Genomic DNA, 21,069 nt, shown 5'->3' on the forward strand with positions numbered 1-21,069 from the left:
CCATCATCTGCTCTCTGATTCAGTCTCAGTTTAGTTTGCATGTGGCCTCACCTGCTCACAAAGCTTCATCACTCTCCTCTATTCTATGGTTCTATTTCCTATTCACAGAAGCAGTACAACACAAATCAATCATCTTTTCCTAATGGAAAGTCCACATTAACATGAGAGGACACTCCATTTCCGCCCAAGAATGCTAGGTCGAATGGTACCCGAACTCCAGCCAATGCAGATCCAGGGGCCAGCAGGCACTCTCATTTCGGGTGGGATAGCAAGGTGATGCAGTTTGGTCCAGAGGTGGCTCAGGAAGTCAATGGTGTATTAACTGAGGATGTGACAGCGGCAATAAAAATGCAAATTACCAGCCAAAGCAGGAGATGCCCTGAATCTGCCCTCTATAAACCTGGATAATATAACCACCACACCTGCCAAGACAAGTCGTTCAACACTTTGCAGACACAACAATGCCATAAATACCACAGAGAAAGAAAAAGAGTGAGTCTGACTATACAGAGAACATGCTTTGACATAACACATTTTACAAATTACTGATGAGCTTGTAAGTAGTCTGTTTAGTTTGTAGTGGGTTCAACAGGGAAATCCTTGAGTCTTATGTAGAAGTTTGGGTTAATTTATTTCTTAAAATCTCTAAAGAGTTTTTTCATGCACTCTAGGACTCTTTAGAACAGTTGTGGCCAGTTCTAGTCTTTGGTGCCCCAGTGTCCTGCTTGTTTCAGATGCTCTACATACACCTGACGAGTGCATGAGGACAACTCAGATTTTAGAGTTCCCCAATAAGATCCATTTTCCTACGGGTCAGTTTGCAAAGTCCCAATAAAAACCAGTCCCAAATTGCCAAAAATGAAAAAAAAAAATAACTGAAAATACCATTTTTGTGTGTATATTTTACCTTCTTAAACATTAAAAAGTAGACCTTACAATGATTACTAATGAAGTGAATGCTTGATTCTAGAAATTATTAGATCTTGTGAATTTTTCATAGAATCTTGAGTATACTGAATACTTAAATATGTTTGTGCTTTTAATAAGTAACACATACTTTAAAGCACCACTTAATGTAGCTTTACAATGATACATTTTATTTAGAGAAAATATTAAATTATTTGAATCAGATGTGTTAATTTCCCACTTCTGACCTTGGAACCCAAACAAGTGGGTCAGATTAGCATTTAATATGCTACTTTTATTTCCAGTTAGAATTCAAAAATGTAACAATAATTAAAATGTAATATGATGGATTGCCACAAGAACATTAAAACCAGCTGCTCATTAAACATTTATTATTTTCAAACCTGACCTCAATTTCAATGAAAGCAAAACATCTCTGACGCATACCTTAATTCCAGACATAATATTTGGCTTGACTGAAATTGGGGCAAGTCAACACCATTATACCTTAGTTTTGCTAAGGGAACTGCTATTTTATTAAATATGCCAGTTTCTTAACCAAAGGGTTTTCAGTGAACATGGTATAAAGTGCATTTTTTTCCAAATCATTTCAATTCAATTCAATCCAATACGTTTTTCTTCACTCAAATTCTATTTTATTTGGTGAATAAAAAATGTGCTAAATGGAATGTATGAAAACTCAATGGATGCAGTTTCTGAAGTTGGATAAAAGCAATGGTTCTAGTTGATAAACATGAAGAAAAAAATAAGATTATTCGCTCCTTTTAAACTCGGTACACATTTGAGAGAAATGGTAAACCAAACTCTTAATCCCTTGACACCAGTGGAGTCTACATTAGCCCTACCCTCCTTAAGGGTCCTCTGAGACACATTGTCCATATTTCACAACATGTCTGCGTAATGGAATCACAGACTTTGTCTCTTGTGCGTCACAAAGTCAGTCTTTTGACGAGGAGGAAAATAGATGTACTCCTGTTCCCTGAATAAAAGTGCTAGGCTCTGAATTTTAACCTCTATTTCTTCACAATATGGTTGCAGTAGATCTTGTAATTTCTTTCTGTCTGTTCTAGTGGTGCTACAGAAAAAATACATACCATGGTACAACCCTTTTGCTAAATATTTAACTTTGAAATCTGACAAACGAGATGCAGTCAGGCATCTGGAGGTATGTGGATGGATGAACATGGAGGAGGATCCTTCTGGACGGAGCAGCAAGGAGTTATCTGTAATTTTTTGTGACTGTCAGTTGTGACTGTTCTCACTTTCTGCTTAGACTTCCTCTGCTCTTTGCAGCCCTCCATCTTAAAGCTCTTGTTAAATTGGAGGAAATTTAAGCGGGGTTGCGAAGGCAGACAGAGTGGGGAAAGTGGATTCTTCATGATCCAGCTTTGAATCTGTGTTTGGATGTGGAGCTGGTGGGTATGAGTGGTATCACAATGGACTGTTAGAGCTTGCACTGTCTGGAAGGATATTTTAAAACCTGCCCAACAGTCATGTCTGGTTTCAATCATCAGCCCAGTCAGAGCAAGGAGGTGGAATAGGAGAAGAACCACCTGGTAACCTCGGCCTGCCCTCAGCCAAGAAAAGCACTGAGAAGGCAGCACTGTTGTAATATACATACACACATAAAATACTGAATTAATTAATATATGTTTTGAAGTATACAAACTTGTCTTTGACTAAACACACATCTTCGTCTTTAAAATATTGACTCTGCTTTGTCTTTTTCATTCATAATAAAGTACAGTGATCTGCATCTCGACTCTTCTAATGTGTTTCTACTCGGCTGCAGAAGGGCCAAAACATCTGTGCAGTCTGAGGCAGCAGGCCATGGCTCTGCATGTTTTCTATCTTTGGTGGAATTTATATGAGGGGTTGCTAGAACATGAACGAGTCCCAATGTGTCGGTTTCATTTTTACATGACCTTATCAACACGTAAGAAACACTTGTTAAAACTGGGACACTGTGGTCGGCTTATGTTTCAAAGTCCCCCTACAGAACTCTGGAGTCACAGCTTCAGCTGGTTCAAGTTAATACTATTGTTCTTCTTGTTACATTGATATGTTCTGGTTGGAACCTCAAATGTTAAAAATTATAATGGATATATCTGATACATGCAAACAAGTATAACCATCACATATAAACTGAAATGGATAGAGAATAAAAAGTGAATATATTTCTAAAATATTAATGAGTTTGAACAATAGGTTAAGAAAAGACATTTTTAATGTCATGTAGACACCAAACCCATTGAACACTACTGCCAGATGTTTGGGAAACACAGAGTCTAGAATTGCCAACTTAATGACAAAGTCTCTATATTTAGTGAGTTTTCAAACACTTGTAAAAATAGTAACAAGCAACAAAGCTAACAACTTTTTCTTATGTGAGATTTTTGGAGACACTGATATGAAACTGCATTTAAAAAAAAAAAAAGAAACACCAGTTAAAGGGTCCTTTGGTCCATCAGCTTGTCCCCACTAAACCAGTATAATAAAATTGATAAGAGTACTCCGTATTTCCATCCATAATCATATTGTTGTGCCACTTCTGAAAGAACCTAAATTGGATCTCAACAAGTGCCTTGGATATTACTGAAGGGGACAACAGCTGTTGTTCAGCCTGGAAGTCTACCTTTGGACTGTCCAGTACTCAGTAAATCAGGAGGAGAAAAAAGGGTGAAGCATGCATTTAATGGTCTGAAGCCTGGAATTAAACTCAGGGCAATCACATAAAGGACTACAACCTCTGCACATGACTTCATCAACTGAGTTGCCCAGGGCCCTATTTGATATTATCTTAAAGTTGATGCACCATAAATTGATTCAAAACTAAAACTTACAAGATCGTTTTCAAATGCACACACTTACACACTGTATGCAAGATAACGTAGATACAGCATATATCAAAAGAATCTCATTCCCAAAAAAATGCTTGATCACAAAGTTCCACACCTTGCCTATGCAAAATGAATGATGAATAAATTAAATAACACACCACACAGAATGCTAAAGTCTTTCTTCACATATATTTTATAACATTTTGAAGTACATTAAGTACATTTTAGAAATAGAAGCTACAGTTTATAAAACCTTTCCAGCAGAAATCATTGATGGGCCAGCATCAGCCTTTTTTTTCCTCAAGCAGACAGGTCTATTTTTGATATAAAAAAAGAACACAAAAACAAAACAGACAATTGGAAATAAAATCCGCTACATTATTTTTGTCCTGCGCTACCTTTAAATTCCCATGAAAGCACCAGCTGTCTGCGTCTCTCGTCTTTTATAAAATATAAATTATTGAAAAATATTCAAATGTTTGTGAACTAAATACAATAAAAATGATCTCATAACAAAAAATACAAAGACACTATAAAATATACAGAAAAGAATAACATCCATTAAAAAACAATAAGGCTTTCCTTCTAAAATCCATTTTGAGATATGCATGTCACAAAATATTGGTGTTTATGTTCTTGTCACTGATAACGCAAGTCCTGCAGTAGATTGTAGTCTCCCACATTGAACAACAGAATGGTTCCTGACAAAACACATTTGAAAAAAAAAAAATATTAGCATTATAGGCATTAAAGTTGTTCTTTGTTATGAACATCATGGCAAAAATAATAAAAAAACACAAAACAATGAACACTGTTTTGAAACAACTTGTAGAAAGGAAATAACATACAGTGCAGTTTAATACATTTTTAGGATCCAATTCTCTGTTGTAAAAGCAACACAGGTTTGAGAGTCAGTGCTCGATAACGATGGAGCTTTTTACCAGTCAGACAAGAAGAACAAATACAGCATCTCTTCTCTGCACTCAGTGGGAAATGGCAAAGACTTTGTCCAAAACCTGTCTGCTTAACAAATATTTTAAGAAACGATAAAAGACAACACTTTCCAAATACATGAGAAATTTCTGCTTCGTGTCAAACGTGGTAGACACCCAAAGCACCGTAGCCAAAAGACCTCACATGAGTTTTGGTTATTATTCCTGCTTTGTCTCCTGATTATTTGTGTAATCCGGGTCTCAGTAAAGCATTATGAAATACAATCTGTACAAATAGACATCTCCAAAGCTATTTTCATCCATATGGGTAACATTCAGCCACTGTAAACAATAACATAGTATTTTAGGATAATATTCAACTTTGGCATTTCCCAGTGTAACGACACTGTTCCCACTGTTTGGGGAGGAAACCGCTGCCAATTTGCCTAAAAGGTAACCAGTGAATTGTTATAAATGTGCTCTTAGAATACAACACTCTCTGAGACATATATTATTTTGATCATTGATAAAAACACACATAAACTACAATCTGAATAGTCTGCCATCAGCCATGCAACAGACACACAAATCAATGTGTATCCTTTCTGTTACCTAAGTGATAATTCACCTGCACAATCCACGTACTTCTTTCCATGACCTTCATTCACAACAAACAGGTTCCCATTCTTTACATTTGTCTATTGCCTTTCTGTTTTTCTTTCATCATACCATCACACTACTCTAGTTCCTTTCTTATGGACAAAATGTTCTGCATAACAAACCAAAGTTGACCCATATTTGACATTCTTATGGTTGTGTAAAAACCCGCCAATCACTATAATAACTTTTACAGGTCAGACAGACAGGACTATTAAAACATCATTAAAATGATTGGTTGATGTGGACAGTGAACTGACAAGATTGTTGATCTAATTTGCACCAACGTCTACTGATTCTCCTCACATAGATTGTCTACAGTTTGCTAATACTGGAGGCATTATGCAAAAATGCATACATTTCAGTCACAGAATGTGTCTCTAACAAGGTGTCGACATGTACATAAAGGTGAAAGCGTCAGTTTCAAAAGTAACGGCTTCTTTCGGTTGTCTTGCAGACCTCTTTGGGTATGAGTAATCTTCAACAGGCTCTTCAAACCTGACAGAGCACAGGGCCAGTGTGTCTAGTGTTGACTGACTCAAATCGGCACATTTCTGCTGTGGGCTCCATGAGAACAGAACAGTGTAACTTGGCTTCAATGATGGAATCTAATTTGAAACACCTAAAGATTAAAATACTCTGCCCAATAATCAGCCTAGTGGATTTAAATTGGGTGCTCTAACAATGTAATACTGGCACAAGCATATGGTCCTCAAACATCAAATTCTACATTACACTTTTTTGGTCCTTGCTGAAAACTCTCCCCTTGCAGGAGAAACAGTGATAATGGTTGTAAATATCAGTTCAGTTTTGACATTTTGGCAACTGAACCTTTTGCCTGCTTGTTGCTTAACTCAAAAATGAAACAAGTTACTTTAAAAAGGCTCCTTCTCGACTTCGTTCATTCACACCTTGTATCGCAGAGCTCTCGCCTCCCCCTCTTTGCTACTTAAACAGAACACAAGATAACCTGATAATTCTACCCAGTAGCGCTCATTTACCTTGAGCTGCTAAATAATACCAGTATTATGTCAGACGCGCGCACAATCCCACACTCACTCACTCATTCATGCACACTCGTCAATTCCAACAGGTTGTGAATACAGGGTTTTTTTTTTTTGGCTTCTGCCTTCCTTTTCAAACGTGGTCTGAAAGACTGGAGCTCAAATCCAACAAAGACCTCACTGAGTCATTAAAAACTTTTCGGTCCCCCCAGAAAAATGGATAACCAACTCTTATCAAACAATTAAGACAACTTCATGAGCCTCAGTCCCAGTAGCTCAACTTTTGTCCTAAGTTTGTTTTTGTTCTTTTCACCAGTTCTGCTTTCACTCGTCTGTATCAGGCTTTACGTCCAACATCGCGTGCAGCTCTTCGGGTGTGTAGCCCAGCAAGCTTTTCAAGTCACAGACAAAGCGGTAGACATAGCGCTTCCCAGATGTCTTGTGGATGATATTCTTGTCATAATAATAGCGTAGGCCACGGCTCAGTTTCTCATAATTCATCTTGGGCTTGTTTTTCCTTTTTCCCCACCTCCGGGCAACCTGCACAGAGAGAAAGAAAGAGCACATCAAATTTAAAAAAGTGCATTTGATAAATATTTTATGATAGATTGACACAAGATAGTGCATCATTGTAAATGGAAGAAAAACTACATGCTGTTCTCAGTTGCTTTTTACAAGTAAAATTACAAGAAGCATATACAGCTGTGGAAAAAAAAAAGAGTTCATTGCGCTGAACCCCATTGAAAATCTTATGGCTATTCCATCAAGTATTGATTTCTGAACTCTATCTCAGTATTGTTGGTGCTAAATCAATATGAACTTTTTTTTTTTTTAATTATTATTTGAGGTCTGAAAGCACTGCATCTTTTAATCATTATGACAATTTCTTTTTTGCTGCAAATAAATATTCAATTTGTGTTGGGAATTTCTGAGACATATTGTTAGTGGTTTACAGAATAAAAGAACTATGTTCATTTTACTCAAAAATATACAAAGTAAAATCATAAAAACTGATCATTTTAAGTGGTCTCACTTTTTTCCAGAGCTGTATTTTTTATTGTGATAACCATAAATATGTTACAGGGTAAATAACGACCTTAACTACTAAACTCCAGAGTACATACAGCCCAGTTGTATGTAATTTAACATGGTTGGCCATGAAAGCTGGCAAGCATGACAAAGGAAACATTAATTAGAGAAAAGCTGGTATAGCACTTATCAGTTGTCCAGAATAGCAAAATATGGAACAACTCTGTCTGGTCACATAAAATCAAAGTTATAAATGCAGTAAGATACAGAAAACAATGCTTCATAGCCCTAAACAAACCACCCTGTTGGGAATCTTGTAGAGTGGTAGCATAATCCCAAGGGTTTCACTTTTTCTAACATGAGAGAAGAAGCTGGTCAGAGTTAATGGGAAGATTGGTGGAGCTGTGGGAAAATAGACTGGCTCCAAAAAGTTTGGCTTACAGGCAGAAATATCATATAATGTCTTGGGAGGTTTATGCATGATCCCTTCCAATTTGCAAATATGTAGAGTTTTCTGTCATAATATCCCAGTTAAATCAAGTTGACTTAACTGGAATTGTCATGTGACAAAAAAAGAAAAAGTACTTTTGCCAGGTACTACAAAGTATATACTGTATTTAAATAGGACCTACTCATGGTAGACCAGCCTAAATACCATGCTACATAATTACTGAAGTCAGAAACAATAGGCAACTGTTTTCACAAAGACATCTTTTTCATCTGGCCAAACACTTAGGACCTCCCATCTCGTGTGCCAGTGGCCAACAGGGTCACAGCCTCTCACCTCATCTGGGTCAGAGAGCTTAAACTCCCAGCCGTCGCCTGTCCAGCTGATGAAGGACTGGCAGGACTTGTCGGTCAGCAACTCCAGGAGAAACTGCCACAGCTGGATGGGGCCACTGCCTGTGGAACAGATGTGAGAGCATGTTTAAAAGAGGTGTTTTGTTTAGGCAGCTTACTTGGAGAGAAGGCATTGTTGTTTGTGCTGATGCTGGCTGGTGTGAGGATTTACTGAGGTAAGTGTTAGTAGCTCAGGAGATCTGGCTTAAGGGAACATTCCCGAGTTCTAAAGTTTACCACCATTTTTAAGTTATTAAAATTCTGCAATTTAGATAATAATGCCCTGCATCCGTAGAATGGCAATGCTGCATGCAAACCAAGGTCTTAAGGAACAGTCGTAGGTATAACTTGCTTTCAAAAATTTCACCACTTACTGCAGTACAAGATACATTCATCAGGAAAGAAAACACAGATTTTAAGGTCAACCAGAAGGCCACACGTAACACGGTCCAGTCCTAAATATGAAACTGTTAAATATTCATGCCAATTATTCACTTAGGTCTGAAGAGGGACAAAGTAAACCATCTGATCTGGGTCAGGCTGAAGGAAAGCAGTGGAACCAAATGTCCTCCTAAACACAACAGTCTCATTCATCATGTATTCCCTTGTCTGCCAGTGGCCCCTTACAGTATGTGAATCTAGAGTCTGTGTCTGTATGAGTTCCTTATTGATGAAATCATCATTTTTAAAAAAAGAGGCGCTGCCTCTGGGCTTCTGCAGCACATCTAATGACTTACAACCAGTGCTTCAAGAAGAGAACAGCTCCAAAGCCTCATGTATAATACAATAGGGTTACATGTTTTAAGAAAAAGGACTAAAATAGTAACCCAATAAAACATATTTTAAACATTAATAAAGAGTTTCACTTGATGGAAAAAGGTGGAAAGGCAGATCAAAGAGGATAAAAAAAAGGTTTTGTCTATGAACTAGATTCACTGCGCTACACTTTGATCGTGTGGTTTTCTTCACATAGAAGAACGCGCCCACTTTTGAGGCTCGCATGTTGAAATCACACCTGCCTGTGCAGCATACGCCGCCTCAGCAGTTTAGCTATACTCACATATCTGTCTCACTCTCTGTGTCTCGCGAGTGCCTAAGAAACGTATGTGCCCTTACACAACACAAAACCAAAGCTTTCAGAGAAATAGACGCGTGGGCCGAAAGCTTGAAATGGCATTTCGGGGAGCTTTTTATAAAACTCCTGCTGGGACTGAAGACGGGACAGAACAAACAGCCACTTTGGTTTTAGAAAGAAGTGGCTTCTTTGCAACAGGCTCTGTCTTTCAGGCCCAAAATGTTCAAAATTGTGCCAAAGTGTCAGTCAGCCCACATACATGGGTGATCCCAGCCCGCTGTGCTCTCGCAGGCGATCCATTCCAAATGACAACAAAAAAAAATGTTTCCAAAAATATGTTGCTCTCTTCATGTACAAAGAGCTTCATTGAAAAAGCATACACTGTTGCAAAGGGGTAGAGGCTTTCATTTGCAGCAATCTTTAGCATGTATTTCATGGTATACCATAGGTGCCTTAACAACCTCTTAAATATCATGAGGATGCCAGTGTCCTCATGAACCCAGTAACAGTTAAGTTAAGGGGTTAAATATTTGCAGCAAAAACAGAAACAGGAACATTGATAGACAAATGGAACTTTTTACTAAAGTCATTTTTGGTTATTAGTAAAACTATTAGCAAGACTAATTTATTGTTGGAAAGCAAGAAAAAGAAAGTGTCTTTCAGCAGAGAAAGAAAAAGATCCACATATTATCAGTATTAAAATATTGCGGGGTTAGCAGTTTTAAAGCTGCCTGGTGTGAGAGTAGACGGAGGTGTAAATAACAAGCTCTCACAGGAAACCTGCAAAGATGACAACTAGAGCTTCACTTATCACTCACCAGCCTTATCTGACTCCCTGTCCTCGCTGTAAGTGTCACCTGTCACACTGGGGCAGGAAACCAAGCAGAGCAACTTGTCGAGTTATCATAAACACTGTTTTGGAAATGTTTCCAAGCCTGTTTATTCTAAATTTAAGCTTCAATTTTCTTTGTATTTTCTATTTTTTTCTAACTCATTTGCCTTGCGTTTCAATTTTTACATCTTCTATCTTGGATATGCAAACAGATCTACACACAAACATACATTCCACATCAGTAGGATTTAACTTCATCCATCTCCAAAGCAATCCATGGCTATATTTATTTCCATTTCTGCACAGGAGAAGATGGTCTACTGCACCATTAATATTATACACAAAGTGACTTTAATAGGTAAAAATCATATGGATATGACACCATCATGCAGTTACTGCATATCCAGGATACAAATATCTTGTTCCACCAGATCTCAAAGATGCTCTAATAGATGAGGTTTTCAAACCTGGGCCTCAACGTCTGGTGTCCTGCAACGTTTAGATGTGCCTCTGCTTAAAGGCCATCAACAGGACTCTGGAGAATTGGACTGCACATCGCGGAGATGATTCAGCTATTTGATTCAGGTGTGTTGGACCAGTGACACATCTAAATAATGCAGGACACCAGCTAGTACATATATCTGTGTATATATGTACATATATGTACTGATGGAGGATTTAAATTCAAACTGAGTAAATCTCATTTCTGATACCTTATCTGAAGTTCAGCAAGTGGATTATTCCTAAACTCACTTGGTTGCTTCCAAAAAATTGCTGAGCAGGCATCTCTAAAACAGTTGGCTGTTGAATGTACTTTCACCTTGCATTCTAATATAAAGCTGATGAAAGCTTTTTTCTTCAGATCGAAATGACACTACAACTCATTCAAACCTGAAATAGAATTTGCATGGCAGATATTTTAGCAGCGATTATATTGTTATATAATTTTTTGTAAAAACAAGTGATTATGCCAAAAAACGGAAAATTTTTGCAAAGGGTGTTTGGGTTTTTTTTAGTGGCTTGCCATTTTAGTCAAAAAAGGGTGCAGGGAGCAACGTGGAACTCTAATGGTTCTAGAGGAGCTGCATCTTCACTTTGTTATTTAATTATAAATCCATTAGAAAATCTTTCCAGCATCATTACAAATGAATGACTCATTGTTCCACAAGTGACTTTTGAACTAATAACCATGCACATGAAGAATTAACTTGTGCATACCGACTTTGGGTCTGTCTAATGAGATCTTGTGTATGTATTGTTTGTGACGTTAGAACAATTTGCTGGGATTTTCCCTTTTTTTTATTACAAACAGTGGTGCACTCTTGTGACTATAATTTTAAGCAAGACTGAAAAAGTCCCAGTGTAGTGTCTGCTCTGCAAGCTATCAACAGTCTTCAAAATTTTACTTTACAGAGGAACAACTGAGAAAACAGACCTTTCAAGAGCTTTCCTCAGGTATTTTGAAATAAACATCGAGACTAAATGAACCCAATGACAACTCCAAACAAAAACAATGATAAAACATCTATTTATCTCAGGCACACACATCAGATTAACAATTCAAGGCAACAGCAGCAGAATTTAAACCAAAACCTGAAACAGATGCAGAAATAGTGCATTTGCTTTAGAGGTTTGTGAGTATCTCAACATCTCAGTGAACCTGAAGAGCGTACGTCAAGCAGCTTTTTCGAGCATCTATGAGTGCGAAGATGCCTCAATAAGATGAAGAGATAATTTGCTGTAGTGCTACGAGCAAGGGCAGGCATAATTTCTTTTTTTTCACCACCGTTGCTAGGACGACCTGGAAAAATAGGTTTAGATGCGGGCTGCAGATACCAATGAGGTAGATGAGAAGTGAAGGCAGAACAAGAGGGTGAGAAAGAAATATAGAGAGCAAAGAAGGAGGAGGAGGAGGCAGGAGCAAAATCTATTTTGTTTTCTTTGATCTGCGTAACTTGGGCAACTTGGGTAAAAGCTGCCTCTCTCTTTCTTTTCTAAAAGTGGTGCAAATACATAACTCCCACACGTGGGGACTTTTGCAGAGCATCAACAAGTGTGTTACAGCTGTGCAGTGAAACTAAAAGGAGCAACAGCTTTTCTCACTTGAAGTCTGGCGATGGCATAAAGGCATGGCATAACTATGAAGTTATAATTTTAATTGAAAAATAAAATTATTTTTGTGACATTTTCTAGACATTCTAGTTTGAAGCTTAACTTTTCAAGTGTCCTCAAAATATTTTTCAAGCAGCGAAATTGTCCCATTTGATGTTTGACTTCTGGTCGTCTTACCTGTGTATCCTGCCAGCGCAGCCGCTGGGATGACGGGCTTATCCTTGCTGAGGTCGGAGCGCTCCCTCACGTAGTCTTTGAAGGTGCCCTTGGGCTTGTGGCCATGCAAGGCAGTGGGATAGTCTTCTGAGTCAAAGCTGTCATAGGATGGTACCCGCTGCAGGCTGCTGAACGAGGACTGGCTGCTCCATGAATGGGTCAGTCGGTCGCAGCTTTCAAAGCTATCGATGCTCTCAAAGGAGTCCTGCCCACCGAGCTTACCTGAGAGGACATTGGAACAAGAACAGGGGGAAAAAGATTTGTCATTACAGACGACCGTTAACTTTACTACACTGGGAGACTTTAAAGCAATATAATATACATTTGTATTTTTTTCTTGTATGCAGAATTTTAGAAAGGCTTAATAAAAGCAAAATAAAAGTCAGATTTCTTGGACAGCATGAGTGAAGAGAAATTTCAAAATCTGCCCACAGATTCTCAGTTGGATTTTGGTCCAAACTAACTAAATATACAATAATTTAAACCATTACATTAGCGCTGGCTGCATGTTCATGGTCATTCTCATTATGACTTTTCTGCTTTGCAGCAGTCTGTAAGATGTTTGGAATATTGGCTTATGACACAATTGTAATTTAAGCATCTCAACAACTTTACTCCTGACTTGTCTCATGTGTGTCTTGGTAATTCACTAATGTATCTACACTGGGATTAAATTATGCACCTACCTGTTTATTAGTCAGGATGCAACTTATCAGATGAAAATTGGCTACAGTGTATTTTTTTAGGAGTAGAAGTAAAAGAGGCTGAATATGCCACCATGCCACACTTTTCAGATGTTTTTTTTTTTTCTTAAAGTTGAAAATCATGCATTTCCCCAATGATGTATAATGTTTGTGTTGGTGTATTACAGGAATGACACCAAAAGTTAAAATGTAAAAAAAGTTCCAGGTGAAAGAATACTTTTGCATAAAATAATTTCTGATTTCAATGTTTTTAAGCAATAATTGGAAAACAGCCAACTTATGACAAAAATTATAAATGGGACAAATAAAACGCTCTAGAAATAAAAACTTTTGCGTTATGCCATTCTCTCCATTTCACACCCCATTTCGCTTTTACAACCACCATTTGGATTTGATTCTAAATGGAAGACAATCCCACAAACTGTCTTGCTATTTTTGGCCCTCGGAAAGATAAGCGGTGTCTTTGAATGGTAAGTCATTAACAAATGACAGATAATGCAATGCCTCAACCGATGCCGAGATCTTCAGCTGGTAAAATTGAAGCCACATGTGGATATCAGCCGGGATTCAAAGCACTTTCCCACGTTTAGCAAGCACAACACAACGCTTGAGAGCGTGGTATGCGTGTTGCGTTAAGATTGAACCTTAAATCTTGCAGGCAAATGCTTAAACGACTAAAAAGGGGGTGGGAGGGCGTTCAATGGTGTACATGGCAGATGCTATTCATTTATACAGCTGAGGATTTGTGAGAAGAAAAGCCTTTCTCTTCATGGCTTAAACTGCAAACCACGACACTAAGTCCTCTGTAAACTATCACTTGGGAGAGAAAACAAGCCTGCACATTTAAAAAAAAACAAACCGTTTCATGAGAAAACCCCTTGCTTGCTAACCGAGGATGACACTTCTATCTCCTTACGCAGAACATAGAGACTGAATCGAGGAAAAGAGGCCAAGAAAAACAAGATAGAAAAAAAAAAAACGTCCTTCTTTAAGGTTACACCACTTGAACTGCTTTACATAAGGGACCAGCGGTAAGCAGAGAACACACTGTGGCTTTGGTTCGTGTATCACTCTGACAAAAACAATAGGCTTTTCTTTTTTTCCCAACCTAGTCTAGAGTATGTGAGGCAGGTTTGCATCAACCACAAACCAACCAGAGGGCCTGCTTTTCTTCTCTTCTAATGCGTGCACACTGATGTGGCATGACAAGATTCTGGTTGCTTCAGCACAATCACACGCAGGTCGACACCCACAGACACCTCCAACGTTTGCACACACTCACACAAACACATGCATGCACCAATGGGTAGATTTAGTAACTCGGTTTAAAATAAATATTCAGTTTGGCATGAACGTTTGCTACTTTCAATCACTGAAAGAATTTACCTGGGAAAAGGGAAATGTTTTGCAAAGTCATTCAAATCACTTGAACTTTTTCACATATTTTTCTATTACAACCAAAAACTAATCATTTTTCTTTGACAGACCAGACCAACACAAAACTGTTAAATTAGAAAGTGGAAGAATAATAGTGGTTTTTATGGTTTTTTTTTTTAAAGCTTACTCCAAATAAGTTTTCAGATATGGGTATGGCACGGTGATTTCAGGATTATTGCCTCGTAGGCATCTGCCACTGATAGAGCTCTGCATGTATTGTTTAGAACTCTGCTCTAAGCTACTTGGGAACTGTATCCTAAACCTTTCTGATGTGTTGATTGGTTTTTATGATGCTGTTTGTTCACTAATAATTGTATCAAGAATTTATAGAACAGCTGGGTTTATTCTGAGACAGCATTACTTTGCCATTTATTTATGTTTTTATTGCTGCAATGCCTGACTTGGAGATCAATAAAGGAGCATCCTATCTTGAATCTGAAGGCATTTGAATTAGATTTTATTTCAAAAGCATCACAATAAAAGAGGTTGAATACAAGTGTATGCCACACTTTATAATTTTTTATTTTGAGAAATTATGTTGAAAACATTTTACTATGTTCTTTCCGCTTCACAGCTACACACTATTATGTGCTGCACTACCTAAAAAATCTCAGTGACATACAATAAAGTTTGTGCTTGTAACGTGGCAAAATGAGGAAATTCGTAAAGGGTATGAATACTTTTGCAAAGCACTGTATCATATATGGCTCCTCACCTCGACTGAGGCGACCCACACACATATTGTCGGGGGACACCACTTCCTGCTTGACAGAGAAATAGTCGCCCTGCATGGAGTTGAGGGCTGTGTCTCGTAGGATGATCCCAGGGTATTCACTTTCATACTTGAGCGTGAGCAGTTCCTCAGAGCTGATGGGATGAAGCGTCTGATATGACTCCGTGATGAAGCCCGGTTCTGAGTATTCAGAAGGAGGGACACACTGAGCATGCTCAATACCATAGCCTGAAAATACAGAGGCAAGTTAATGGGGATAGCAAGAGCAAAACGTAAAACAGAAGGATAAAAGAAGCAAAGGGCAGTACAGTCAGCATTCTTCTTGTGTTGAAATTATACAAAAAAAATGCTCATATTATACATTTTCTGAATCACTTAATGCACAAAATAATCCTTGCAGATCTTTGGCTTGATTTTAGAAGCAGAAACTAAATCTAGTTATTTATAATGTCAATCAATGTGAATGAATGCATTACTGAACTGTTTGCATTCACAAAGCTGATTCACTTTCAATCATTTCTTACGCATGCATATTTGGCAATTAGAGAGCACAACTGACAATGATTGCGATGAGTACTTACTGACAAAATAGTCTGAGGTATAGCGGGATTCCTGGAAGTTCGAGGTCAGTCCATTGATGGGGAAATGCTTTGTATCCTCTTCATAAAAAATGGATAGAGAATAAGCGTCAGTGACCTCATCATTGATTTTTTTTGTCTTTTTTTTCTATCGTGTAACTGTATCCAGCATGATCAAAAATTTATGTCTTGAGCCAAAACGTGCCTTCCTGTTTGGCTCCTGTTACTAAAGTAATTGCCACAAAAACCTTCAGTCAGAAAAATGAAATCAACCTGTTTTTTTTCATACAGCCAATACAGAAGAAAGATTAGTTTTTTTCATTTAGATTACTGTAGCATTACCTTTCTGGAGCATTTCTAAATGTTCCCAAAGGATGTCGCCCACAAAGTCAGGTGCTAAGTCCAAGAAGCGCTCCTTCCCCATCGCACACAGGTTGGCACCATTCATACTGAATTTCTCAAAGTCGACATTCTTCAGGCTGAACTCATTTATGGTCCATGCAAGCCATTCAGCCACATGGTTTTCTGTCCACTGTCTGGGATCTGCAGAGCAATAAATAGCTGATGATTGGTATATTTGCTGTGAAACACATTCAAAGTCCATGTACAGACATTCATCTAAACCAGTGATTGATTTAATAGAGTGGACTTATACTTTCTGGTTTTGTGCTTACTAAGTGCAAAGAGTCACAAAGACCGTAGGGGAGGAAAGGAACATAAATCACAATGGTAATGAAAATTAAAAAAAAAAAAAGTTGTCAGTTATTGTGGGATTACATTGCAATATTGTCAGCAAGGCTGATTCCAGACAGCATGAATTCTGTTTGTGGTTGCCTGGGTTTATAGGCAAACTCATCATTTTTCACCCGTTCAAGAAAAAAAAAAGTCTGCTTACACCATAATGCATGGAGTAGGAATAGATTTTTCTTCATTTTTGTCATTTTTAAAGAATGCATTAAATTAAGTTTCGGGGGTGATAAAAAAATGTGTGTGAAGTGATTTTTATAGTCTGATACCCAAGTTAGAAAATTTCATTTTCATAAATGAACAACTGACAGACTTTACCTTTGGGAATACCCAGCCTTTGCTGTTCTTTTGTGAAGCCGCTGAAAGTGGCTTTCAGAGCCTGGGACATCATCTCTTTACTTCCTGGAGTCAAAAGGGGGACGTCTCCACACTCTGGATCTGCAAATCATGAATTTGCAATACATGAAATATGCTTTTATTTGAAAAAGCAATACACAAACAACTTAATACAACTAACACAAGAAATGGAGTGAATCTCTATACTTTATGGAAAGAAACTTGATCGAGGAGAAAAAAATAAACTAGATAAAAAGGAGGAGGATATGGCTGTTTCCAGAAAAAAAAAAAAAAAACACTGGGAAACACATTTTTATATGTTGTGGTGTGGATTAACAACATTCTGCCACAATAAACCCGGATTTGTACAAAAGAACTTTCGAACATGAGACAAATATATTTACAAACTCCTCACACCCAAACTTCTCCCCTGTTTGCACACCCTGGGTGGGAACTCGATGCCTGGTGCCCATCAGCAACACTGTGACCCCTACCACGTCGCCCTGACATAGTGAGACTACTGTCGCGAGACCAAGCATGGGGTCAAACATTCTGACAGGTCAAGGGTCACAGGATGGGGTGATGATGTCACAGCGGCTGCTGGTGGGTGGCTCGGAAAGCGAAGGGGCTGGGCTGTCTCGACGGTCGCAGTGACAACACTGCGTTTACTGTTCTTTGCTCACTGCCAGTGGGCACCCAGCAGGGAACAGAGCTGCCTTTGATGGCTTTAAACAGAGCCTGATGACTTGCACTCATCTAATTAGATTGACCAAGCTGCAGAAGTGTGGGATAAAGGGGGTAAAGCAGGGGATGTGATGAACAAAGAAAGGCAAAAAGACCTCAAGGCTAAAAGCGCTGGAAAAAGACCTCCAAAAAAACCAAACTCAAAACTTTTTTAGCAGACAGTGCAACCATCTAACTAATCATTCAATCTGCAAAGAGTCCACAGGCATTTACAAAATAAGCCCACATCTAGCATAATCTTTTGCGTGCAGTATATTAGATAATAACGCTAAATTTACAGAGCACAATGCAGTGTCTAAGGTGCAGTATATTCACAGAAAAGGTTTTCGGCTCTCAAATTTTGTCACTTTCATCTCCTCATTTCATCCATCTATTCTGCTAAAAATCACTCATCTCATCACTTCAGGCAAATTGGTATGAGAGAAAACTGTGTCACTAGCCAGCATAGAACCACCGTTCGTTGAGCCCAGATGTCTTGGCATCTCCACCGTCGGGTGGTTTTATCTGCCAAGCAGAGCTCAGCTCATGCTTGTTTTCACCACTCACTGACGTCTCGACCTTGTCTGGAATGCACAGCAGCTGTCCCTCCTTCACCCATGTAATCAGTGTCTGTCTGGCTGTTAGTAAAAAGTAGGGCTCACTCTGTTCTTCTTGTCCCTGTTCAAAAGGGACCTGGGACAAAGGATGGTTTTTCTGGTTGTTCACTTCAGTCCAACTATGCCAGTCTTAATATGTTTCTCTCTTTTACAGAAATAAAAAGTTTCATAGGAAATTAAAAGGAACTAACAATGGACTGGGATCTGGTATCAATGTATATAATGATTTATTATTGGGATGCAAAAAACAAGGAGCTGAAGTAGTCAAGGTTTTCCTCGGATGAATGGTGCAAAGTGTATGGAAGCTTTGCCCTTCCTCCTCTTGTTGCTGGACAGCTTGCGGGATGAGGGAAAGAAGGTTTCTGTATTTTTCTTGCTTATTTGAGCAACACATCTAAATTGCCATGTAATACTAGTTATACTTGGGTTGCTTTATAAGGAATAGTAAGACAAACAGCCTTACAATAAATGTAAAAATCAGTGTGTTGAAAACTGCAAGTATGAATAACTGCAGTTTTCAAACTTTACTGGAGTATTCTATACTTTGCAGGAAGTCTTAATACATTTATTGAGAATAAAAAACAACAACAAAAAAATCCTCTTTTTGCTTTTACTATTTGTGGACAAAAAAACAGCAGAACATGTAAGAGAACCAGGTAGGGTACCATTCATGCAAGAACTGCCACTGTGCAAGAACCCCACACCAGATAATGCATTTAAATAACACAAAAATAATTTTTAAAGTACATCATTGCACATACAATTCAACTTCACATTTCCATAATAAAAATAAGACCAAGTTCTGAATAGTTCGGGTCAACTAGCCTTCTACCAAACATATTTTCCTTTTAAGAGGCCTTAGTAGAGCAGATACTCTCATGTTGCAAACGGCTCAGACAGTCTGCGCTTTGATGTGAAGGCAGAGGCAAAATGTGGCAGTTTATTTGAGCTGGATGGAGTGGAGTTTGTCTGCACTTTCGAACCATATGAGTCCCCTCCCTCCTTGTCGCTTTTATCAGCCTGGCTGCTGTGCATGCTCGCCCACGCAAAATGAAACCTACTTTAGCACTAAATCCTCCATCAAAAGACACTAAACACCATAGAGTATAAGTGATGTTGGGTTTATAAGAAAGAAAAGTATGAGAGAAGTATGAGAATCATGAATACAAACAAAATTAAACTGTGAAATACAAGTTTTGTTGGGCTTTTTTTGTAACATGTTCTTTTTGTTTACATACATTTGAAGAATTAGCTTTATTATTTTTAAAAGTTTAAATTGTAAATACATTGTACGTCAAGAAAATATGCTTTTTGCATATTTAGAAAATGCACAGCTTTGTTTTATTTGTGTGTTAAGTATGAAAAGGAAAGCAGAATAATATTGAAAGAGAAACTCTAAATGCAAAAGTAAAGTGATAATAGAGCAGTCTGCATGGCGAATGATCCATACGAAAGTTATCCATAGCAGCGCTAATGCACAATACGCATCCATTAGTAGGAAAGAGGCGAGCTCGGACCTAGACGATCTCTAGTAAATGATGAAGTTCTGATACAATTTCAATGCCTGCGAGTCCCATTAGATGCAACATGGTCAGTGCACGCAGAGCCTTAAAGCAGCCACAAGTCATCACTTTCCACATTAGACAGTGTGGGTTTGTCCACAAAATGAGTCCCATCCACTTAGCTCACGAATTGTGGGAGAGGGTGTAAATCATGAGCCAACATTAAGGCATTCACATTTCACCAGCAAGGCTTAGAAAGAAAGGGTGCCAACAGTGGAAAAATGAACTGGAGGCAATTTCTACTAATGATGCATGATGAATAATAAGTTAATCTATTCTAAGAATCACCAAATGAGAGTGATGTTTTATATAGACATGCAGAAAAAGGTATTGATTTGCTACTCGTGTCCTTAAGACTGGGACAACTTCCTTGGACCAGTACGCTCCTGTTACATTACCAAACTAAAACAACAAATCTACCAGACACCTTTTAGCAAACATGGTACACTAAATTACCAGCCATCTTTGTCTGCATTCTGGGTTATGGATGAGAATTTAAGATTGTTGTGGCTCAGACTGAAGTTGATAAGGCGTCAGTAGGCATGGCCAGGTAGGGCAGGGCAGGGCAGGACTGAGGAAGATTGGAAGATTGCATCTTGAATGGCTGAGGAGAAGCTGAGCTGGGGGAGCGTGACTCACCAGCTTGTAAAATGAGCCCACCATGGGACAAGGGAACCAGTGGTGGGCTAAAAGCAATTGAGAAAGAGTCAAACAATTGAATGGGAGGATTCATAAAGATCCTCTCGCTCTTCTCTTCATCCTTCGAGTGACATCACAGTGGGACTGGAGCCATCTCCCAGCCTCTGGCAGAGGATCAGTTCATTCATGAAGCCTGTGCTGCTGCCTCCCCTCACAATGATGCAATGATACATAGAGAGCAGGCAACCAGACCCTATAAATAAGGGACAATATGCTTCCTATCATGTGACTGAGCTATATTTAGCCTAAAAGAGTTAAGTGGGTATGTGTCAGGGTAGGAAATAGAAAGTGGACAGTGAAAAAAAATGTGAGAACGGTGTCTAAAAAGCTTTTCAAAGGGATCTCTATAATGTGGAAGAGTCCATTTTCTGTGGTTAAGCTGCAACTTCCTGTGGGAATTGGGGTGAGTGGGGAGTTCAGGTGAGGGTCATTTTACAGTCACTGCCAAGGATTTCCTGGATATCCCAAC

At 38.5% G+C, this 21,069-nt stretch overlaps 1 protein-coding gene across 4 annotated transcripts in view; it reads right to left on the reverse strand.

Annotated features, from left to right (window-relative positions):
* Window positions 1-3,937: 3,937 nt before the first annotated feature.
* Window positions 3,938-21,069, reverse strand: part of ets1 (v-ets avian erythroblastosis virus E26 oncogene homolog 1) — a 42,197-nt gene continuing 25,065 nt past the window's right edge. For 3 of the 4 annotated variants that reach the window (XM_055028481.1, XM_055028480.1, XM_055028483.1), the window contains 7 exons: window positions 16,982-17,101; window positions 16,259-16,459; window positions 15,920-15,997; window positions 15,321-15,566; window positions 12,426-12,686; window positions 8,174-8,292; window positions 3,938-6,900 (listed from right to left, as the gene is read on the reverse strand). In XM_055028481.1, the coding sequence (XP_054884456.1) occupies window positions 6,685-6,900; window positions 8,174-8,292; window positions 12,426-12,686; window positions 15,321-15,566; window positions 15,920-15,997; window positions 16,259-16,459; window positions 16,982-17,101 (1,241 nt within the window). In that variant the 3' untranslated portion in view covers window positions 3,938-6,684. The remainder of the gene's footprint in view (window positions 6,901-8,173; window positions 8,293-12,425; window positions 12,687-15,320; window positions 15,567-15,919; window positions 15,998-16,258; window positions 16,460-16,981; window positions 17,102-21,069) is intronic. The other variant, XM_055028482.1, reaches the window with a different exon arrangement.

Source organism: Poeciliopsis prolifica, unplaced genomic scaffold (genome assembly GCF_027474105.1).
Source record: "Poeciliopsis prolifica strain line A6 unplaced genomic scaffold, Auburn_PproV2 SCAFFOLD004, whole genome shotgun sequence".
NCBI classification, from domain to species: domain Eukaryota; kingdom Metazoa; phylum Chordata; class Actinopteri; order Cyprinodontiformes; family Poeciliidae; genus Poeciliopsis; species Poeciliopsis prolifica.